Below are 25,127 nucleotides of genomic sequence, written 5' to 3' on the forward strand. Positions count from 1 at the left end.
TCTAGAGATGCTCAGTACATTTTTGACTAAATGTATTTTCACTGAAATAGGCTGTTGCGTTGAAGCAAAAATGTATTGTGGAGATGTATAGATTTCAGCAAGAAAGTTTCTGAGGTGACACTAGAACTGAAAATTTGCTGGTTTTGCTCCAGAGATGGACATTTTTACACTGCTTCATGAAAACATTTGAAGTGTTTGCTTTCATGCCTCATTGGAACAAAAAATTTCAAAACCCTGAAAGCTGTCCCGAAACAGAAAGGTCGTCCTGTAACCAGCTCTAGGTGGCTCCCCAGGAATTCTCAGGTCACAATCCTGCAGATTCCTCATGAGAGACACAGAGTAGAAGTTCCTCCACACAACCCCAGGCAGCAGGTACTCTGCTACCATTTGCTCTCTCACCACGGTTGCATGCTCCTAGCCTCACCTTGGCATACTAATACTGCCAGACCAGCATCAAACTCTATGATAAATTGCCTGAGATTAAGGCCAGTGTTTTCAAAAGCAGCCTCTAGTTTGGGGTTCCCAACTTGAGCACCTCAGGCATGTTTCCAGGGCTGCTGAGCACCTACAGCTCAGAAAGATTTAAGGCTGCCTTGGTTTCTTTTTCCAGAGAGCATTCTATGTAAAGCAACTTCTCCTTGGTTCACCCCTTTGGCTGACCATGCCCCAAACCTAAATTCCTGTAGAGTCTCTTCCACATGTTACGCTTTCAAAGGGAATCCCCTGGGCTTGGTGAGGGGAAAGACAGTCAAGGGAGCTTTCAGACTTGCAACTCCTGTCCTCTCAGACCATATCCAGCACCTTTCTTTCCAACTTTGTTGCTGTTTTGTTTCCCTCCATGCTGGCCAGTAGAGGGGAACGTCATTAAGAAGATTCATGTGGAATTCCCTTCCATCCCAAGGCTTTCACAACACAGAGGAAGTCCACATGAGATTTCAGACTGTCCAATGGTGAGAACGTCCCTCCTAATTTCATCATGTGCATGGAGGGTTTTGAAGAGGCTTCTGTCACTGGGGATTCTTGGGCCAAAAGACAGTCTGAGACAACTCTGCTGTTTTTAGAGAGTGATCCCTAACAGCATTTTTCACTGTTGGTACGAGGCCCTCTTGTTCCAGGGGGATTTATACAGGTAGGAAAAATCTCTGCCACTTACTTTGGGAAAGGCCTCTCTTTCATCAGGCTTTTGGGAAAAGAGGGACAGAATACAAGATGGTATTTGTTGGGGTATCATTTAGATTTGATTATGATCTCTGGTTGGTTACTGATCAAGAAAGGTACTGGATGGAAAACTACAGACACTCCAGTTTCTGTTTATCCACAAAAGAGGTACACCATCATCGACATCAATGCACGTGTATATCTGCTCCCCCACCCACATGCCTCACTACCCAAAGATCACCTCTCAAGAACAGCTCAGCCACCCTGCTAATTCAATCCTTGGCCTCTACTGAGGCTCCCAGTAAGGTTGCAAAAATTGCTGCCAGTGGCCATTTGCTATATGAACACCTATCCCTAGGAATTGGGCAGAGACAAGCAAATCTCTTGGCGGGTCACTGCTGGTTCTATGTTGCTGTTGAAAATGGTAATTTTGAGTCTTCGTACATGGTAAGTCATAACTAAATAATTTTTTATGATGGTGTCATAATTTGTCAAACTAGGTCTGACCAGTCTGAGGCTGGGATTTTCCAGAGGAGCCTAAGGGAGTCAGGCACCCTAAACTCATTCATTTGAAGTTGGGTGCCCGTCTGCTTGAGGAATCTTTGGAAAGGTCAGCTGGAATCTTTGCAGACCTGTCAATCTGGCTGCACATATTTGCATTTAATATATGCGCTAGCAGGAGCTTTGATTTTTGTTCTGCCTTGCTAGTTTTATCTGTAGGACAAATACTTTCATCCTTGACCTGTCTGAAATGATAAATTCTGCCATCTGGCCACTTCCCCATAGTCCACAGCCTTGTATTCTTATTTAAACAGCTGGGTTTTCTTCTTCTCTGTGGAAGCGGGCCAGTGTAACCGCAGGTGGACTACAGACATTCCCGTCCCCCAGGGGCTGCAGACCAGTGTCCAGATAAGGTGAACACTGGCCCCTGGAACTGCTATTCCTCACAGTGTTTTGACCGTGGCAACCTGTAGGGAACCATCTCTTGTCACATACTTCATTTGTAAGCTCTTTGGGGCAAGGACCGTTTTTTGTTCTGTGTTTGTCCAGGACCTAAACACAATGGGGTCCTGGGCCATGACTGCTGCTCTTAGGTGCTACCACATTTCAAATAACAACAAGAACCAATAATAGCAGCTCACCAGTGGCGATGGTGAGTTAACTGAGCTGAATGATTATAATTTGAATACCATTTCTTAAAGAAAGACATTTACCAGCGGTTGAATATATGAATTAACATTTAGCACTTCTTTAAATCAGGTGCCACAGGCCCAGAGAGGATCAACACAAGAACTCATCTCTAGCGGCACTTTTGATTTTCTTTTAGACTTTTATTGGCAAAAAAAAAAAGCAAATTTAACTAGACCAGCTGCCAATATACTGTGTAAATATTCATGTCACATATCATACCTATGCCCAAGCCAAAGTGCAATAGATGATTTCTAAAATAGCTGCACTTGTACAGGAAACTAGTCCCACCTGAAATTTAGCCAGTCATGTCCTTATAGATTCAGGAACTTTAAGTCACACTACTATCATACTTTTGTTGACAGGCACTATGCAGTATTTGAAAAAGTGCCATAATTTTCTTTTCATCATGAATAAAGTACTGAATTTAACATACAATGCCAAGTAATAACATTTCCATTGCTAGCAAAAGCCACAAAAATCAGACCAGAGATACAATGCCACAGCAAGAGCATCCTTAACAACGTGCCATAAATAATACATTTAAAATGTATTTCTGCGTCAGTAAGCAACTTTCAAAAGAACTCCTCTGTTCTTTGAGATATTTTAAATTCAAATATAGTAAACTCGAGAGAAAGTACTTAAAGCTTGGAATTCCTATGGACATATATTCAAATGAAATGAAGTTGAACAATAGTAAAGGCTTTTTCAAACCTTCTTTTAATTTATACCCAGAAATACAGTGTTATACATTTTATGTTCCAAGCTTTTTCTCTACATCACAACTAACGTATAGCGATCATCTGTGACGCTGAGCAATAAGAGTGACGTGAAGTTAGCACTCAGCAGGGAATGAAAATGAGCATTCTGCTTCACTTTATGTTAGGTTGTCATCTCAGTTCAATAACATAGGAAACATTTTCCCCCCAACTGCTATTCTGTAGCGTATGTTTATTATGCAGTTGTTCATATCCGCTACTGTTCTAACAAATAAGGGGAAGGGGGCCAGTGTAACGGAACGATTACTGTCTCTTCTGTCTTAAGTCAAGAGATAGCAAGCATAGGAAGTTAGTGCCACACATTACAATGTTTAAAACGTAGGGCTAAATCTCGAGCATGGTATACAAATACTACGGACAACTGGGGAAGCTAGCACAGAGCTAAATTTTGTACCTTTTCTAACAGGGAAAACAAAAGCAAATCAACTTTTTCAGTTCTGCCTCATTTTTAATATTAGTTTCTCCACCTAAAATTGTTCCCATACCAGTTGCATATTGAAAAACTAGACATTTCTGACTGCACTCATTTTAAAATAAAAAATGAAATAAAGTGCTAGAAATATTAAAGGCTTCAGTTACTTTTTTAAAAATATAAGATATATAAATTGGAAAAGAACAAGAGTAGCATGTAAACTAATTGCAGCCCTGAGGGTAGATATGCAGTAAAAGAGCATTTACCGTCCGGTATAGGTGAATTTAATTCAGAAACACTGTAAGATGCTAATGGTGCCACTCTCGCTGAATGTTTCTTCATCCTTTTAAATTGTTCTCCTAAGACGTACACTCACTTCGTCTTTAGCCTCTGCATTGCTTTTGGTCCCCAGTACAATAGGAAACACTCGGCTATGGCTGGAATCTAGTGTTGTTCTGGAGATGCTGCAGCAAGCTATGAGTACTGATTTGCTGTTTCCCTGGGAAACCATTTGCAATACATTCAAACAATGCTTGACCTCTGCTAACACTTTTCTTTCATTCCATTGTTAAGCGCAGCAGTTAAAATATAAATGTATTAGCTAATGCTCTCCTTCAACTTTAAAGTAAGGCAACCCCTTTGGATTAAGGCAATGGTTTCACATATAATATCAGCAGACAGGAGCTTTCTCAGTGACAACTGCAAGAGAGTTCTGCAATACAATTTTCTGGTCCCCTTATTGTGAAAATATCCTACAATTCAATTAGTTGTTTTTTTTCCAATAAACTTTGAATAATGTGTCTCCTAAAGGACACTAAACTCATAAAAGCCCAGGGCAACAAAATATATATTATCTATCTATCCGTCAGCTAGCTAATCTTTATACTGTAGACATCTTTCTAGTATTTTAGGGCCCTAAACAATTGTCATAGTCTCAATAAATATATATAGGCCACACTTGGTCTAGATTCTTTCCTGTTTCCCGTGAGGCAGCTCCTACACCTTCTCCCTTTCTTTGGTGGTGTTTGTTTTGTGGCTGTGAGAAAGTTTACTTGAAGAAGCCAGTTTGTGTGTCTTTCTATGGACATACGGTGGTGGCCCGTCATATCTTGCCAACCGTCTTAGAAGACTAAGGGTCTGACTCCACCATCTTTCCTCATTTAAACAATACCACAGAACTCCATGGGGCTACTTCAGTCATTAAAGTACTATTCAACATTTATTCATAGATTCATAGTGTAACCCTTCTACTCGTCTGAATTGGCAGCAACAAGGGCCGGGTTCAGTATCCAGGGGTTCCGTTTCAATAACGCAAAGCAAAACCGGCTCGAGCCCCCACCCAGTGACCTGGGACAATTACATACCACCCCCCGGGCGCCTCTAGGAGGCAATACTTCCACTCTCACAAGCACGGACTCTGAGTGTAGCAAAATCCTTTTAATAAAGGAGGGAAACATTGTGGCATTATGTTGGGGAAACACCACAAATAGGATTCATAACACAAACCATGAGCAAAAGATCCACCCCCAAGTAAGTTTGGCAGTATCCTTTTCCCCTCAGGGTCTTACGTCCAACCACCCAAAAAGTCACCCCAAAGTCCGAAAAGTCCAACACCCCAAAGTCTCTTGAGGCCAGCAACCCAAAGTTCACTCAAAAGTCCAACAACCCAAAAGTCTCTGTCCCTGGTCAGTGCAGCCCCAGAGTTCAAAAGTTTATTTGCAGAGTTTTACCTCCCCGCTCCCAGCTGGGTGGAAATGGGGGGTGGGAGAGAAAGGGGCACGTGGGGTGTTAAGGGGCACCTTATGTGGTCCGAGGCCAACTGCCCCGCCTCTTTGTGGAGTTCTGCTGCAGCCTTCTCCACGAGCTGCTCCACTCGACTCACCGTCCCGTGAGCCACTCCAGCCATCCCACAAACTGCTCCACTCCACTCCACTCGCCGTCCCATAAGCTGCTCCAACCATCCCACAAACTGTTCTGCTCTGCCAGCCACTTAGCAATATATTTTCAGACTCCAGCACTCAGTGATCTCAGCTCTTAGCAATTTTAGCTCTTTAGTGATTTCAGCTTGTAGTAGGGGAGCCCCAGTGCTGGTGCACCATTGGCCCAAAGTGAATTCAGCTCAGCAGCCTGTAACTAGACTCCTAATGGAATCAAAATTAGCTCTGATATTCCACAGTGGAGACACAAGGTGGTGCAATTGCTGTTTCAGGCCCTGAAAAGGGGCCCATACCACCAAACACAAATGCCTATCCCCAGCCTCTCTCAATTCACTGGATTTTGGAACCCATGTCCCTTGTCTAGTGAGTATTACTTAGTTGATGGTGAGTCCCTCTGTCATAAAACAGTTCCACCGGCCCTGATTCACATAATCAGGGCAACAACACTTTATTCTTCATCCCCAATAACAGAGAAACTGGGGATCCCACAGCAGCCAAAGGGACCATTTGGGCAGCTGTGGGCTCATGCTAGGTGGGATGGGTGTGCCTATGCAAACAAGACCAGCCCCTGAAGTTCTTTTCCACAACTCGCCACGATTAACCACCAGATGAGAGGGCAGAGCTCATCCAGACGCTGCTTACAATGATTCTAGGGCTGGAAGGGATCTCGAGAAGTCATTGAGTCCAGTCCCCTGCCCTCAAGGCAGGACCAAATACTGTCTAGACCATCCCTGATAGACATTTATTTAACCTACTCTTAAATATCTCCAGAGATGGAGATTCCGCAACCTCCCTAATCAGTTTATTACAGTGTTTAACCACCCTGACAGTTAGGAATTTTTTCCTAATGTCCAACCTAAACCTCCCTTGCTGCAGTTTAAGCCCACTGCTTCTTGTTCTATACTTAGAGGCTAAGATGAACAAGTTTTCTCCTTCCTCCTTATGACACCCTTTTAGATACCTGAAAACAGCTATCATGACCCCTCTCAGTCTTCTCTTTTCCAAACTAAACAAACCCAATTCTTTCAGCCTTCCTTCATAGGTCATGTTCTCTAGACCTTCAATCATTCTTGCTGCTCTTCTCTGGACCCTCTCCAATTTCTCCCAATCTTTCTTGAAATGCGGTGCCCAGAACTGGACACAATATTCCAGTTAAGGCCTAACCAGCGCAGAGTAGAGCGGAAGAATAACTTCTCGTGTCTTGCTCACAACACATCTGTTAATGCATCCCGGAATCACATTTGCTTTTTTTGCAACAGCATCACACTGTTGACTCATATTTAGCTTGTAGTCCACTATAACCCCTAGATCCCTTTCTGCCGTACTCCTTCCTGGACAGTCTCTTCCCATTCTGTATGTGTGAAACTGATTGTTCCTTCCTAAGTAGAGCATTTTGCATTTGTATTTATTAAACTTCATCCTGTTTACCTCAGACCATTTCTCCAGATAATTTTGAATTATGACCCTATCTCCAAAGCAGTTGCAATCCCTCCCAGTTTTGTATCATCTGCAAACTTAATAAGCGTACTTTCTATGCCAATATCTAAGTTGTTGATGAAGATATTTAACAGAACAGGTCCCAAAACAGACCCCTGCAGAACCCTACCTGTTATACCTTTCCAGCAGGATTGGGAACCATTAATAACTACTCTCTGAGTATGGTTATCCAGCCAGTTATGCACCCACCTTATAGTAGCCCCATCTAAGTTGTATTTGCCTAGTTTATCGATAAGAATATCATGCGAGACCATATCAAATGTCTTACTAAAGTCTAGGTATACCACATCCACCGCTTCTCTCTTATCCACCAGATTCGTTATCCTATAAAAGAAAGCTATCAGATTGGTTTGACATGATTTGTTCTTTATAAATCCATGCTGGTTATTCCCTATTATCTAGGTACACGCAGTGCCAATCAGCATGGCTTAAAGAGTGCCTTGGCAAGGGTGCCAGAATCAGGCTCTATACAAGTATTTGCAAGTGGATATTGTCAGTAATTTTTAATAGATTCTAAGGCCAGAAGATACCACTGTGATCTGACTTCCTGCATAACACAGGCCTGAGAACTGCCTCAAAATAATTCCTGTTTGAATTAGACCAGATCTTTCCAATGTTAAAGTAGTTCAGATACTTCCTATAGTAACCAGGGCAGAGTGCAAGGGAATGCTGCAGGCAAGGAGGTAAATGTGCTGATTTGTCTTGGGTAAAGCTGGCAATATTCTAAGGGCCATCACCAATCACACTTCATGTCCATCACACGTGTGGCTTTGGTAACAACCTAGAACAGGAGTTCTGCGCCTGTGGTTTGCAACATACAGTTGGTCACAACCACTCTACCTTTCCCAGCTATGTGGGAGGAGGGCCCAGGACTGTCACAGTATGAAAGAGTTCAGAACCCATTGATCTAAAAGGTCACATTTTAAGTTTCCTAGGGAAGATAGCTTGTAGGAATCACAAAGTTGTTTTAGACACTTAATAAGCTACTTTGTCCAGTTGTACAATGATTATCCCTCTCCTGCTCCTACTTACTCATGCACTGCTCCCTCACTTCAATGGGTGTTGCGGAGTAGCAGCCAAGGACCGAAGTGGGTGCACGGTACCCAACAACCTCAAGAGGTTCTTGAGCAACTCCAGGAGAGGTAGGTGCATCAAGGCGAGTTCTAACCTGAACTCTGGTGCTTGGTGGAAGAAAGCCTGGGGTCCTTCTCCCCAGTCTGCTCGAGTTTTTCTTGTAAAGAGTGGGTTACCAGAATTGTTTCCTCCATGCTAAGGAGGAGCTGGGATTAGCAGGGGGAAGACATAGTGCCATGACCCCACAGTGAGCCCTGCACCCCAGGTGGGCACCCCAGCAGAATCAAGCTGCCCCATCCTAATGGATGCTGGTTTCTTGTTCCTGCTTGGAAGAGGGTTGGTGTGAAATACTATTTTAAAGAGGCACTCCTGGAAGACACTAAGGGCTGGATGGTGCCTAGCCCAGTCCCTGCCTCTCCCTTTCTATTCTCCACAATTGAATACCCTGCATTTCTCAGGACACTAAGGGCTGGATGGCCCCACTCCCAGAACCGGTACTACTCGAGCACTTGCTAGGGAGTTCAGGTCTCCACAACACTTTCTGTCTCTGATAGGCATGAGCTGGTCTCCACTGTGATCATGTCCTTTCCACAGCGTATTACACTGCAGCACGCAATGGAAATCTACCCACTTTTTAAACAATTATATGTACTTAATAGATTTCCAGTGCTGTGCGGCAACCAGCGTTCTGAAGTTAAAATTTACAATCGATTTTTTTCCCCCTCCAAAGGATAAAAAGACAGCCGCCTTTATGATGGACTCATCCCATTTCAAAGAAATTTTCCATTATGCAAACATTTAACCATCCACTAATAAACTTCTAGTCATTCTACATTTGCATAAAATAAACACGGCATAGAGATTGTTTTAAGAAAAAAACTTCTGCAAACAGGAATTTATAATGGAATCATTGACAAACCTTAGCTATAGCAACACTGCCACAGGATTGTGTGTAAAGCATAGTGCAATTTCAAGCATTCCACGCCACCTCTTTCAGACAAGAGCAATATATTAACACCAGGAAGGGGCCAATGCAAATAAAATTTTGAAAAATAAGCTGTAATTGCATTTTCAAAACAACTCGGGAGCCATATTCCAAAACATAAGGAGCCCTTCTAGACTTACATCACAGCAGAATTTGCTTTTGGATAACAAAAGAGACTAGAAAGAATGGAACAAAACTGATACAAAAATGTCTGCATTTACTATTTATAACTCTAGTTGCAGATTTCAATTTGAAAAAGATCAGCATCCCTGGCTGAGAAAACATGAGCTCTGGCCATCTGGTTCTGCTCCAGTTATGAATAGGCGATTGGTTTTATGTATAGGCGGTAATGTTTAGATAGGTGCTTTGATCCTGCTTGTGTGCTTTACATTTTTATATCTGCATTGTCACTGCTGTGGGAAGGACCTAAGATCACTTGGAACAAAAGGGAGACAGACTTTGTCTCCCTCACCAAAAGTACATTAGTTCATGACCTCATGTTTATGCAAGCAGCAGAGCAGGGAATTATGCCTCACTCTGCCTAAATCCAACATAATTTTACCTCAACAGCTGGTGAGTTGAAGGCCAAAGTGTTTCAAAAGTGACTAGTGATTTTGGTTGCCTCACTTGTGGGCACCCAACTCGTGACACCTGACAATGGCCTGATTTTAGAGGGCGGGTGCTTGGCACTGTCTGAAAATCAGGCCCCTCTGAGGCATCCAAAAACTGAGGTACCCAAAATCATTAGCCACTTCTGAAAACATTGGCCGAATGATTGACAATTAACAAAAGCTTTCCTTCCAGTGTTTTATGTAACTGAAGTATTTCTAATCTCTTCACTCAGGCTTTTCCCTGCTTGTTATAAACACTGGAAATTGTAACCCGGATAAACTCAAAGTGCATGTTGAATACACGTATTGATATTTCAGATTTAAGGTAAAGAGATTCAAATATTGACTACAGCTCTCAAGCCACATCTAGTATCCATTTCCTTGCACTGATTTTACTGTATAAGGATAATCATCAAAAAAGGATTGACCTATCGGGCATATTACACAGTACCCATGAGCTCCAGCCGTTATCTATCTAAAATTCTTACATGGCCCCATCATCAGAGCATCTGAGCACCCCATAGCCATTAATGTTCTGAGACTGAGGAGCAGGAGAAGACTGTTACCTCGGTTTTGTAGATGGAACTGAGGCAGAGAGAAACTAAATGACTTGCCCAAGGTTATCCAGGAAGCCTGTAGCAGAGCAGAGATTCAAACATGAATCTCCTGAGTTGCAGGATAGAGCCACAGCCAATGGATCCACTTCCTCCACTTATGGCAGGGACTGTAGATTGTGGTGCAGCAGTCAGTCCCTGTACTTGAAGGTGATGATGCATAAATAGCAGCCAAAGTCATTTAGCCCCATATCCTGCCCCCTGCACATATCTCACTGCTTGAGCTGAGCCCTGGGATCTCCTCAAAGGACTGGAGAAAGAACACTTCTCTCCTGAGGGGAGCCATTCTCTGGCTGCAATCCCAGGCTCAGAACTGGAGTAGCTCCTGCACCCCATGTGCCTTGTTTCTGTGGAGGCAGTAACTGGTTGATCCACACCCAACCCTCTGGCCCTTCTCTGGCTCACTTCTAATTTCCCCCTTTGTCACGGTGCTCACAAGCAGAGCTGGATTGTGGACTGCCGTACAGCCCTGCATGCAGTCCAGACTGCCTGATTCACCCTGTCACGAGCAGGTGGAGCCCTGCCCGCAGCACAGCCTGTTCTGTGACTCAGTCAATCTTAGCCCAGATGGGGACACAAAGGCACAGTGATGCTACATGATGTTCCCGAGACCACCCAGAAACTCGGTGTCAGTCGCAGGGCTAGAGCGCAAGAGTTGCTCGCTCCCATCCGTATTTTTAAAACATCTACACCCCGAGCCCACAACAGAAATGGACTGTTCCTGCTAGAAAATGCGGCCAGAAAGATCATGTCCTGCTAAATCTCTGACATTACCGTGCTAACGTAACCACCTGGCGCATGCATGTTACAGATCCTCATCAATGCCTGATCCACGCCCTCAAGGCGTCTGTTACGGCCCCAGCTGGAGAACGTTGCCTCTTTACCCCGAGCCGTAGCAGCTCATGCTTTTAACTCTGGAGATCCCCACTGCAATCCTTGATGTGTCAGCCAAGATGGCGGCCATCACACTAAGTAGTTTTAATTCTGCCTTTTGATGGCAGTAACATGACAATCACTTTTAACTGGCCTTGGCCACCAGTCAGAGGTGTTGGAACAATTTGTGCAGTGGGGGTGCTGAGAGCCATTGAACCAAACTGTGAACCCTCTATGTAATCACTTCAAGCCAGGGGAGTGCGGCAGCACCCCTAGTTCCAGCATCTATAGTGCCAGCCATGAAAAAATATGAACACAAGCTTCCGATATGAGGTTAGATGCTACTGGGCTGGATAGGTGCACTGCAGCGACCCTGGGTGTACCTTTTGTTGTACCTCTGCCAAACCATAGTCAGAAGGCTCACCTCACGTTCTTCCCCCAATTTCTATGAACTCCAATACACTTCTACAATGGCCATCAGATCACATACACTTTCTCGTGCCCTACACTGAGCTCTCCCTTGGCTGTTTCTGCAGGAAAGAGACTGGGGGCGGGAGGGTTCTGTACAGTCTTCAACAGAGTTTCATCTGAATCGGGCGCCATTAGGATGGGGAAGGAATATTGCTCCCTTGTGGGACAGCCAGCAGTTCTGCCCCACAACCAGTGGATCTTAGGGAAACTGCAGGAGGGCAGTGCCATCTGCACAGAGACCCCGCCTTCCCATGCCAGCTCTGGAGCTCCCTGTCCTCCCCAGCTCTCTAACAGTGCTGCTGCAATGGAACTGGCTGCCAGAGCTTTCCCAAAACGCCAATTGCTCTGGAGTGGGTATAACTGGGGTGCAATCAAATCAGTTCTGATGGGTGGAATAACTGATGGCAACTTGCCTGCCAGTGCACAGTGCAAGGGGACTCCGAGCAGAAGCCAATGAACTACCCTATGGGGGAGGAATTGCAGCGACCAAACAGCTGGCAATTATCTGTCTTTCAGCTGGCACCTAGCTCGCTGTTACTGTATCTGCTCCAGGAGAGGAGCAAAGGTTCCTCCCAGCCTGATAGAATTTAGCTCTAACGTGGCTACGAATACCCTCCCCACCTTGGGTCAGGGCTAGTCAACGGTCCAGCATTGATGCTGTGATTAATATAATTTCCAAAAGCACCTCCGTCACCCTTCATTAATCTGCTGCTCACAGGAGTATGTTGTATATTATACTCGCTGTCAAATGGTTAGTGGAAATATTGATAACACTATAAGAGCCTGCTCCAGAGCTCATTGAAGTCAATGGAAAGATCTCCACTGACTCCAATGGGCTTTGGATCAGGCCCCAAGTCTCTCAAGGGAGTCTTTGTTGCCTGAATATCATTAATACGATAGCTACATGAAATGCACCGTGTATAAATCCGTTGAGATTGGCTGGCCACTCAGCAGCCAGTTGCTAGACTATCAATATGAGACACTTATATTTCACTGGCTGTTTTAGGCTGAGCATGAGTTTCAAGATGACAGGCTAAAGGGCCGTTATCAGTTCATTTTATGTTGTTGGAATATAAAAGAGATGAATGGTACAAAAGAGAAAAAAAATTCAAACAGAGACAAAAACAGACGTAGCAAACAAATGCAAAGAAAGGGGATGCTAGGTTCGGGTATTAGATATAATTGCAGACTAAAGCAGTGTAATTATGAATCTCACTCCCCTTCTGGGAAAATCATCACAAAGAACGTGCAAGTGCAAAGCACACTGCACATGCGACAGATTTTAAAAGCGAAAGACGTTCCGAGCAGCAGGCTCTGTTTTCAGTGGAAAGGATCGCAAATCCTGCTAGCTGTTCCAACTCATCCCAGCCAGGCTAAGAGCCCAACCCTGAATTCCTTACTCAGTCAGAACTCCCATTGGCTTACAGATCCTTTCAGATCACCCAATACAGCTTTCCAACAGGATGGTATTTTCCTTTAGTGAGCAATGGATGCTTATACAGTCATACAGATGTCAATAGCCACACCCACTGATTGATGCTGTCAGGCACAATCCACTCTACTCCAGCAAGTGCTCTGAGCACCACATTCACATGGCAATCACTACTCAAATTAACACAGGCTGCTTCTCCACTCTCCTCACTGCCTATAGGAATCAGCTGTTCACTGAGTTTTAGTCCTATTTTTAGTCACGCTGATTGTCTAATAGGCCTGATCCTGCAAACGCCTACTCATGTGATTAACTCCTTACTCATGTGAGTAATCCCATTGCAATCAGTGTAGCAACTGGTGTAAGAGCTAGTCTTGTGAGCAGAAGCAGGATTGGGCCCCAGAGTTGTGTTAATGATTTTAATGTAACAATTACAAAAATAACTCGTATACAAGAAAGTCACTGCACTCACTGTCATTTAGCAGCCAGTTGCTAGACCATCACATGTATGTAGCTTATTTCAAGGGCCAGGTCCCTCAGGTCAGACCCCAGTTGATTTTGATGAGAGTTACATGTACAGATTGACTGCAGGATCTGGATCTTTTCATATTTTTAACCATGTCTCTCAAAGTCAATCTCTGCATAACCAGTTACATACGCAGAAGTGCTCTCCCATTCACCAGCTGAGATCTTATGATCTAAGAGCACAATCTGGCCCTGGCCGGTGCTGCTATACACATCAGGGATGGTGCATTGTGGGTCTTCTGCTCTAAGAATTTTGCAAGCCAGCGCAGGATTCCACAGAGTAGGTTGAGTAAAGTTCCCCCACAGCTAGACTAGCATGCTGATGACTGCAGTTTACTCACTAGGTGCTTGATCCAAAGCCCAGTGAAGCTAATGACTTTTATGGTCTTTGGCTTAGGGCCTAGATGGCTGACGGCTACACACTTCCTCAGAAGATAGGAAGATCACCCTATCTGGAAGACTATAATTTTCAATGAGGTGTGAAGGCTGGCTCACATGAAGCACCAGGGAAATATTGTGCCCTGTTATTTGCACATGGACAGGATAAAGTTAAAAACTCTTTCGCACCCTCAAACATATTGGAGCGACAGAGGACAGGGTTGAGCCCCTGCTATGTGGCATCATACAGAGTTAAAGAAACTGTCACAGAGTGAATATCAGAATGAGATGGAGCTTGGGGAGCATTGTGGAACTGGAACCACCAAAATCTGATCAAATTTAGCAATTTATTACACCAGTTCCTGGAGAGGGCCAATCTACAAATCACTGCACCTCTGGATGTTCCCAAATTGCCAGAGAATCAGGATCACATAGAATTCCTACTGCTGTGAACAAAAGCAGTAAATACAGCCAAGTGAGTCATTCTGTGCAGTTAACATGAATGTTCAAGGGCTCATTCCACTCAAAAGTGGTGTTGCATGCTCTTTGGCCATGTTGCCAGGATGGACAAAAACATGCCAGCACACCGTGCTCTCAAATTCTGTGTTGATGCCAAAGGGATGCACACCCTGACCCTACCTGGCACCACCCATGGAGTCATGCCACAGATTCATGGATTTGCAAGACTGAGCCAGATCTGGGAACTTGACTACACGATGCCTGGTGCGACGCCATCAACAGGGCTGGCAGAAACGATCCTCATAGACGATGCATAGTTGATGGCGATGAAATGCATTAGGTATTTGATTGTAAATTAAAGCAAGGTAAACACAGTCATTGTGTCATAAAGCAAAGGGCAGCTATTGGCAGTCTCAGCAGCGAGGCTGGGAAATGACCAGAGGCAGAATGATCTTCTCACAGTGCCAGAGGCTGACCCACTAGGTTGGGTTTGGGAGTGGGAGTTATGCGGGGAGGGATGATAGCTGTTCTCATTACCCAGAGTTCTCTACCACTCACCAACACTCAGACCCCAGTTCTGCAAGGTACTTAATATAACGGTCAGAGGAGGGAGGTTCTGGAACAGGCTTCCAATTAAAGTTGTGGGGGCAAACCACCTAACTAGCATTCCAATGGAGGTTGATAAATTTACCAACAGGGTTATGTGATGGGGTTGCAGTGATTCTTTCCAGTTCTATGGACCTGAAGTACACGCCTAACTTCAAACAAGTCCCTCTGAAGTCAATGGCAGTATTCATGTGCTTAAATACTTTGCTGAATCAAGGCCTGCAAACCCAGCACTGTGTGGCTCAGTGCTGCTGCAAGGAATTGTGTGCCCCTCCGTATTGTGCTCAAAAAGACAACTATGTTTTTGATGCCATCAGGCAAATGCATTGTAACCTAGTGATAAGCTTCCCAGCCATGGATTACAGAAATGAACCTAGTTAATGGCACTGATGAAACACTTCCTACTCCATGCCATTCATCCATGGTATTGTTCAGGACATACCATAATATCTCCTTGGAGATACAGTGCTGCTTCTGAGGGCCTTGCGACCTGATGGTGCCCATTCAGGCTTTCAGAAGTATTACATGAGCAGCTGCTAAATGGATGGCCATTATGATTCTCTGGGACTGGCTTAGACCATGGCAAAATCGTGAGTTTTTCAGATGTACAGTCAACCAGTGTTGAGCACTAGATACTAGGGGTCTGCTCCTGAAGTCACTGAAGGCAAGAGCAAAACTCCTACTGATTTTAACGGTGCAGAATTGTAAACTACTACATTCCATACAGTTCTGTGTATGTTATCCAATAAATGACAACCCCAAGATTTAAAAAATCATGGATGAGGCCCCAAAAAAACATGAGACTGGCTTAGAAATCATAAGATTTGTAAAATAATCAAATGGGGTTCTTTTTATATGCTTTCTGGGGTTTGAAACTTTAGGATTCACGATTCCAAGCCTTAATCTGCAACCATAAGGGCTAGAAAGTTACTTGAAAAAAAAATAAAGCTGGTTCTGATGTGATCGCATGACTCCAGGAACTGGGGGTTTAAGAAAAATACCAATTATTGTGAGAATTGCAATAAAATAAAAAGAGTTGGCAGCACTTGTATGAGGGGGGCACTGAATTTTATTTTAATATAAAAGTATATGATTATATTACATGGTTTCCTGAGATAGCAGGGGATTGCACTTGATGACCCAGTACTACGTTCCTATGAAATAATTATAAGGTAATAAATACTAACCTCTGGCGCAGATAAGAATCCAAGGATGTTCCAAAAATATGAAATCTGTGTGCGGAAATCCTTTCTTTGATTTTAATAGCTGGTGCTAAGCACTTTCACAGACATGACAGTTAAGTCAGCTAATGCCAAATGTATTTTTAGTATCTCGATACCACCTAAGGTTACACCAAGCTTCAGTTTTGACAAAGGGACCACAAAAATCTCAGCTATTAGACACTCATCAAGATCCTCATTTTAAAGGGGTAAGCAAGAAAAAAAAGGGGGAGTGAGAGAGAGAGAGATGCTTAAACAGCAGGAAAATAGATCTAAGCAGAATTGTAGAGCTCTTATTTAAGCCACACTTTGGGTATGCCTACACTGCACTAAAACCCCCATGGCTGGCCCAGGTTAGCTGACTCAGGGACAGGGGGAGGGTCCCAGAGCCCAGCTCCTGCCTGATCCCAGATGTCTACACTGCAATGTTATAGCCCTGCAGCCCAATCCTATGAGCCCGACTCATCTGCCATGGGCCTGCTGCCAGTGTTTTATTGTAGAGCAGACAAACCCTTTGATTCCTGTGCTCAGAGCCTCCCTTAGGCTGACCCAGCTCTGCTGTCCTAATCAGCAGGGCTGACTGTCAGCCTCCCGTCTTCACTAACACCCTGTGACGGGTGCAGAGCAAGAAACTCATGGGTGACACGTCCACAAGGTGACCCTAAGCAGTGATGACAGAACTATCCATAGACCCCATTTAGCCAGTGAGAACCCACACAAGCAACCAGCCATTTAAGATGTCCCATTGAAATCAGTGGGATGACCACTTTTGTAATAATTATTGGCCAAAGTGAGGGTCTGTTGGATCAGGCTCCAAAAGTCCTCCGGTTTCTGGAAAACTGTCATTGGGCGTCTCACCAGGGCACAGTCTGGGAGCCTTTGCTTTAAGTGTGCCTGCAATTCAAAGGTTTATCACATTTAGAGAGATTATTAATATTCGCAAGGCAATTCAGTAGCACACCGGCAGCAGAATACAGAGTGAGTATATGCTAGAAAGACAGTCCCTTGTATCAATGGGAGTAAATCCATTTTATTAATTTCCAACATACTGTACTGAATCTCTAGACATCATAATGAAATTGGAAGCCCAGCACATAACTTATTTTGTCAGGGAAAACTTCTGAGCTGTAATTGAATGTCAAATAATTATTTGCTTCCCCGAAGTTTTATTAACAAAACCGGCATGAGTGAAATTAGCTGTCTGCATTTCCTAATTCGGTAATTATGAAGTGCCTCTTCTTTATCAGATGAGATCCTCTGTGTTGAAAAAACTTCTGTTCTGTGCTTGTCATGCTGACAGTAGCGTATGTCAGTGCTATGATAAATCCCTTCTCATACTTGTGTATATTTTAAAGACTCAACAATTAGATAGCTGAGAGCATTCTTTAGTACCTTAATAAAAAGAGAGTATCAGACGAGAAGAACCCAATGGCTGGCTAGCTCCATGGGACAAGTATAAGTACGTTTCACAGCACCTTATTGTAGAAGGGTTTGGGAGAGCACTGCAAGCTTGCAACTTCTCGTATGTCACTCGCACTGTCCCTAGATGGCACCGCAGAGTTATTTGCATTTGACATGGGGAAATGTAAACTTTCTACATTTAAAGTTATCACATTGGTGATGTAACATTGTACAGTGGCATAATGGTTACAAATGGTCATAATAACCTTTAAATGGTTTGGCCAGTTTTCAAAAGAGTCTAGTGATTTACGGTGTCTCCAGTTGGGCACCCAAAGGGGGCCTGATTCACAGAAAGCACTGAGCACTCACCTCTACAGATCAGCTCCCTTCAAAGTCTCTCAAGTTGGGCATCCAAATCACTTTTGAAGGTGGATTTTTGTTCCTCTCTTTCCCTTCTATTCTCTCTCTAAACAGTTGCATCACCTAATCACAACTGAACCAAGGAACGTTTTCTGTTGAACGAGGCAATGAAAGAAATGCACCATGAACAGAGAATGAAAACTGGAAGGAGGAATGTTTAGCAGCGGGTGAGAATCACCAAGTGACTATCCATTTATTTTGCATCCAGAGGACATGAAGCATCCAGGAATTGTTCTTAGAAATATCCCTGGGTTTTATAAAATGGAAGATTCTAGACATCGAAGTAAAGACTAGGTAAAAGACTGGAGAATCGAGCCCTTACAATGTAAAGGAAACTGGAACAGTCTGTGTTGTATCTTGATTTGGCTTCAAGGAATTCAGAATTGAGTCCTTGTTAAGTAAACTGTGCTGTATCTTTTAGGAAGGGATCCAAGCCACAATATTCTGATCCAAACTTCTACAAAGGTTGGAGATGTTTGGATGATGTTTGGTTTAGGTTGAATGCTACTCTCTTTACTGCCAGAATTGATGGCCTTGGCTAGTCAAGAAAGGCTAGTCAAGAAAGGATTGTTTTTAAAAATTTATCTGGTGCCAGGGGAAGCTGACCTATGTAAAAATTCAAGCTATGTTTACTTAGTAATGAAAAAATAAGGGGCCAGATTCTCAGATGGTGGAAATCAACATTGCTCTGTTGAAGTCAATGTAGGAAGTTAGAGGTTAGAGTCAGTGGAGCTAAAAATGATCCGCACTGAAAGACTCTTTCGCCCATGTGAAGCAACGGATTTCTGCATGGCTGTAAGTGCCTGCCCATGCTGACCTGACTGCAGGATCCATTTTACTCTACATAGGCAGCACCACAGAATCCCGACTTGGACTTACACCCTGGGACATGACCAAGGCCCTGATCCTGGAAACATGTACACAGGAGCATAACTTTACTTGCACAAGTAGCCACATTGAAGTCAATGGTGCTTCAACGTGTGCAGGATTGGGGATCTCACTGATTCATGTGAGATTAATCCTCTTGCCTTTTCCTGCATGTAAACTGCAGAATTTGGCTTGTTTTTCAAAAAATAATTTTTGGAGTTAAAAAAGAAAAATTAGGAGCCATTCGGTGTTATCGAATTTTCCACTGGAAAACAATCATTCCTCTACAAATTACTTGAAAATGCAAATCTCAATTTTAAAAAAAATCCCTGAAATGTAGAAATTCAAAATGTCAGTATTAAATATTATCCAATTTTTTCTGCACAAATCTTGTCTAATCTTCATATAACCCTTCCTAATACCTTTCAGTGTAAATCTCTCTTACACTCAACATTTGAAAAGCAAGACAACAAAGACAGCATAGCAAAGTCTACTAAACGGCATTAGGAGATTAGAAAAGGATTAACGGGTAATGACACCAAGAAAATTTTGGCATTATGCAATCACCATGATTAGTCTGATTTTTAATATTCTCACAGAGTCAGACGTGGGGACCCTTTCTCAGATTGAGCAGTGGGAGTAAGGGTGTCAGAACCTAACCCCTAGTCTCATGGCTAAGGGCTGGCCTTCCCACCCAAGAACCTTGGAAGAGGAAGCAGGGCTGGACACTGGTTCCCTGCATTGTCTGTGTAATGCTTCCCAGGAACACCTAGCATTGAGTGGCACCTTGCTACCATCTCCCTTTAGCGTGAGGAAGCCTCGTCTGTGCCTACCAGGGGTCCCTGACTCCACCAGCCATGTGCTACACAAACGCTCCCCTCTCCGCTGCTGTCCCTCTGCAGGTTGGCAATAGGTGCACTCGAGCTTCTAAGCATCTCTCTGGAATGTCCAGCTCCTGGTCCACTGGACACTCTCAGAATTCACAGGTCTGCTACTCAAAGCATGCCACACCCCAGCTTCCCAGTCTCACCTCGTGGTCACCGCTCTGCTTAACACACAGCACTCAGGTAAATTTACAGAGAACAAAGAATAGGGATTCGAGGAGGAACAAGTAGAATTAATGGAAACAAATGGTTACATAGAAAGTAAAATCATAACACACATTCTAGAGCCTACCCTTGTCTAGCAAGATCTTTTCAGGCCCTGTAGCTTTTCTCTCACCCCAAAGTCTTTCTCCCAGCGTTGTACAGCCTGGCAGGCTGTGAACCTCCATTCATAAGACATGCATGCTGGCAATTTGTCTCCTAGGTATTGGTACAGGTACACCTGGGACCCGTAGATACAGTCGGACAATTTATTGTCTGTACTTGAGAACAAGACACCCAGCACCCACCCCTGGCTGGTATTTTTTTTCCTGTACACTTCTTTCTTTTCGATTTAGCAAACTTTGATTAGCTGGTGGCTCACATTTTAAGACTAACAATACAGAGTGGTCAACCGGGGGGGTAAGTGTCTCCTACCCTCCTACTCAGAACCTGTTCATCACCTTCTGCTGACCTGTCTTAACTTACCGACTTAAAGAACATAGTTTTCATTATAGATACATAACTCCTTAAATATCATCTGTACATACATCTCGCAATGATTAGGATGACCAGGGTGGACTGGCTATTGGTAGAGACTTCACGGGCCATCCTTTGGCGCATTATTATGCAGACATTGGACTCCGGGGATTGCTGTAAATCCCTAGGCATCCCTTATGCCACCTGCCAGTTAGCATCAAGGGGTCCCTGAGACACTGTGAGCCTATCACCTGAATGGGCGTGTGTGGCATTGGCTGATGGCACAAGGCAAGGCAGGTTTTTCCCAGATGGAACAGGCTTTACATTTCCTTACAGTGACAATCTCCCCTTTGAGGCACAATTTTGTGATTACAGCCAGGAAAACTTGCCTCTCGAAAAAAAATCCCCTTGCATGGTAACAAGACGCACTAAAGGGTGTCCTTGCTCTTTATCCTTGGGCCACAATCCTGCCTCATTTGTAGTACTGTGATTCAGGTGCTTTCTCGGGGATAAGACAGAGGAATTCTCAGACCCAGAGGCAGTGAATCTGCTTCAAAGGCGCTTCTTCTGCATAACAGCTGGAAAAGCCTCTGCAAACCCATCTGCCCCCACTTCGGTCCCTGAGTGTGGAGGAAGTACAATATATCCTGTAGCCCAGCCCCACACCAGCCCTCCCCATGGTACTAGCACACAGGAAGTTCCTGCACATAGGGTGACCAGATGTCCCGATTTTATAGGGACAGTCCCGATTTTGGGGTCTTTTTTTTACATAGATTCCTATTACCCCCCACCCCTGTCCCAATTTTTCACACTTGCTGTCTGGTCAGCTGACCTGCACAGCTGGGCACCCTGGTGCACACTCCAGGGGCAGACACCTCAGATTCTCACTCCACCCCTTACGCAGAGGAGCCACACTGGTTCCATTTAGAAAGGGGTCTGCACAGCTGGGGAGTGGCAGCGCCAGGTTAGGAAGCACAAGATTTGATCCAATGCCCGCACCGAAATCAGTGGGAGTCTTTCCATTGACTTCACTGGGCATTGGATCAAGCCTATAGTGCGACATGGCTTGGACCATGACTCTACACGCTGAACAATTAATCAAAGGAAACCTCAGGGCCCTGTGATAAATTTACATTCAAAAGCACTTTCAGTCATCCCCCCTCGCAGGACACACACAGGCAGAGGAGATCATCCTCATACTCTGGATGACGTTCTTTGCACCGGAGATCCGCGTGGAGCCATGCTCTCCACTTTCAAAATCAGCCTTTAATCTTAAACAAATTATACTCAGCCAAGTATATAAACCCAAGCCAATTCATTGCGATGGGGTAGGGTATTGATCTGGTGGTGTTTTCACTTGTCAGCTATAAATCAGATGCAGCAGCAGGATTTTATTAAGTTATCACCAGGGCCCATATTCCAATTAGAAAGCAGGCCGTATTAGTACCGCTGTGTTCCAAAACAATGAATTCTAGGCAGGTGTGTTCCCAAGACGTCCTGTGATTTGTGCCTAACAGCGAGCAGTGGCGTGTGCAGGGCTTGAGTCCAAAGACAGTATTTCCTTTTTAAAAACTGTGTGCCAACAAGTTTCACTTTTAAATTGCTTGGCAGGAAGATAGGAATTGCCAGAGCAGATCAGAGCAGGGCTCCGCCTAGCCCTGCGTGTTATCTCCAGCACTGGCCAGCAGCAGATGCTGGAGTAGGCACTTATAGAATAACCTCCTCAAAGGGAAAAGTTTCTTCCTATCCCTGTTACTTAAGCCAGGTCCCCTATCCCCCCATTAAACAAGATGGTTTAGATCCTTCTCTCAAACTCATGGTGTTTGGAATCTGTACTATTGCAACAGGAATTGCACGCTTTATTTCTTTCCTTCCCGCATCATAAAAAGAAGCCGTTTTTCAGTTGAAACCTGGCAAGCCATTTGTCCTGTTAGTTCAGTTGCAGCCAAACAGTGGCAGTTCATTCCTGAGTTACACAGAGGGGACTGCAGGCCAGCCTCGCCACATTTGGGCCACTCAAAAGTGCCGCACTCAGCACACAAAGGGAGTATGCCCACTGCACCAGCCTATACCAGGGCTCCTCTCTGGGGCTGGTTAACTGTTGTCAAGAGGGCAGTGGGATTGCCAAGATGTGTGACGCTTGGATTTACAGCATAAGGTTCCTTAATAATAATACCTAGTTCTTGTACAGGGCTTTTTATCCATAGGTCTCAAAGTGCTTTACAAAGGGCAGTATCAGTATCCCCTTTTACAGAAGGGGAAACTGAGGCACTGAGTGGTGAAGTGATTACCTAAGTTCATCCAGCAGCAGCTCAGACTAGAACTCAGGTCTTCTGAGTAGCACTCCAGTGCTCTATCCACTAGTCCACACTGCCTTCCAAGTGAGCCTTTCACTCTCTGGCCTACTGTCCCCCTACGCAAGGGCTGTCTACCACCTGTCTTTAACATTCAGCTAGAGTTCCAAGCCTATTAGAATGCCAGGGTGCCGCTGGCTGGCAGCGTGACATGCTCCCCGCACCCTTCCGTGAACAGTTCTGCCAGCTGTTCTCAGAACCCTTGTCTCCGGAAAGACAGCATTGGGCTGGTGTGTTTGTGACTAGACTGATAACCTCACGTAGCTACAATCGCAACACTGCAGAATAGAGACTAGAGCATTTGGGATACTGGAGAAGGAAGGGCTGGTACTGCATGATTTGGGGAGGGGGCAGGGAAGAAGCAGAGCAGCAGCCAGGGGACATGGCTGGCTCCCTTTGGACAAGGACGATTAGTCAAGGAGGAACCCACCCCAAAATTACCACCGTGACTTCCCCCATGTGGCTGCAAGTCCCTTCCTGAGGGGGTGTTTGCCTCCAGCACTGGGTGGAGAGCATGGTAGAACAGGTCCAATGGGAGCTGTGCTACTATGGCTACGTCTACACTACAGCATAAAATCGAAATTACTAAAACCGGTTTTATAAAACCGATATTATAAAATCGATTTTATGCGTCCACACTAGGGCACATTAATTCGGTGGTGTGCTTCCATGGTCCTAGGCTACCATTGATTTCCGGAGCGGTGCACTCTGGGTAGCTACATTAAAGGAATGAGACCAATAACTTCGATTTCCGTCCACACTAACCCTAAATCGATATAGTAAAATCGATTTTAGGGTTACTCCTCTCGTTGGGGAGGAGTACAGAAATCGATTTGAAGAGCCCTTAAAATCAATTTAAAGTGCCTTGTAGTGTGGACGGGTACAGAGTTAAATCAATTTAACGCTGTTTAAATCGATTTAACTGTGTAGTGTGGACCAGGCCTATGAGACAGCAGGAAGTCACTGAGGCCCTGGGGCTGTGCACAGACTGTTCTGCCTCTTGCTGGGTGTCTCAGGGTCAATGTGGACCACAAGACCTAGGTGCTCATTTAGGGGTCTGTGAGAGACACAACTCCAATTTTTTTCATTCACCTCAGGGACTGCAAGTGGGCTAGATTCACAATGGTTCCTACCAACACAGCTTCCTGTCAGAGGTCAGCCAAACATAGATCCTTTTATCCTACCCACACCAAGCCTCTTGTGGGTTTGGTACAAAGGATACAAACATCGGTTCGCTGGGCTCATACGAGTGCTCTAGCTGTGCGGCCAGCACTTTGAAACTGGGTCTCCTTTGTATCAAACTCCCCTCTCCTTATCTCGACCAGCATTTTCAATTTGCAAAAGCAAAGCCGTCCTGGTGAGGTTTGGCAAGCCTCTCATACAGCCCCTATGCTCATCTCTATTTACTGCGAACGCCAAGTCTTCCCTTCTCTCTCTAAATAAAGTTACTTCAGAATAGCTTCTATCCAACTATTACCGGGAGAGGTTGCAATTACAGGAAACAAGCGAGTTTGACTTTGAGTTTATTTCCAAAAGCCATTACTGAAGGCTTCACTCCACTTGTTCTTTTATCTCCCCTTCTCTTTTATATATTCCCTGCTCACTCTCTCTGTCCATCATGGGACTTGGATGTTTAATACAACCCTCTACGCTCTGTGTCAAATGCAACAACACTGGCGCTGAAGAGCAGTCAGTGGTACCCCCACAGGTCCATCCAAAACCAGGCTTTTACCCACGTTAACAAATCATTTTTTAAACCAATTTAAACCTTGAAGGCTGCTCTAGCTTACATCCTGGATGCATTGTTACCCTAAGGGATTGTCTGTCTAGGTGATACTAGATAGAACGAAGCCCCCTCCCACTGCATCCCTGCCAAGTCCCTTGTGCCGGAGACTGGGAGGAGGGGTGCTGCAGTGTGGGACTGGCAGTTCTCATGCAATGGGTAATTGCAAGGATCACGTCCGGCCCTTTACACAGCTCCACAAAACAGATCCAGGCCTGTGTTCTAGGGCGCTGTGGGGTCTGTCTCATAGCATTTTGGAGCAAGCAGAAGTGAGCCTCCCAGCGCGGGTCAACGAACTTAGGCTAGCCAGGCTCGCACGCGTGCTCTGAAAATAGCTGTGTAGCCAGGGCTTTGAAGTTGTGGCTTGGGATGGAGCTCAGGCTCAGAATCCCAGCCCCCTCGCTAAACATCCAAGTTGCAGCCCAAGACCCAGTTTCAAAGCGCTGGCCACACAGCTATTTTAAGAGCACTTGTGCGAGACCTGCTAACCTAAGTATGTTTAGCCAGGTGGAAGAGCTCACTCC

General features: G+C 44.7%; 1 protein-coding gene across 4 annotated transcripts in view; it reads right to left on the reverse strand.

The window, feature by feature from the left end:
• The window catches only part of SLC35F4 (solute carrier family 35 member F4), a 187,050-nt gene that overhangs the window by 60,590 nt on the left and 101,333 nt on the right, over positions 1-25,127 (reverse strand). For 2 of the 4 annotated variants that reach the window (XM_030558456.1, XM_030558460.1), the window contains exon 1: positions 3,804-3,879. The exons of the other annotated variants lie outside the window; for them this stretch is intronic. In XM_030558456.1, coding sequence (XP_030414316.1) covers positions 3,804-3,879 — 76 coding nt within the window. Of the gene's footprint in view, positions 1-3,803; positions 3,880-25,127 lie in introns of those variants that run through there. 4 annotated transcript variants of the gene reach the window in all.

This window comes from Gopherus evgoodei, chromosome 4, assembly GCF_007399415.2.
Source record: "Gopherus evgoodei ecotype Sinaloan lineage chromosome 4, rGopEvg1_v1.p, whole genome shotgun sequence".
Classification (NCBI taxonomy): domain Eukaryota; kingdom Metazoa; phylum Chordata; order Testudines; family Testudinidae; genus Gopherus; species Gopherus evgoodei.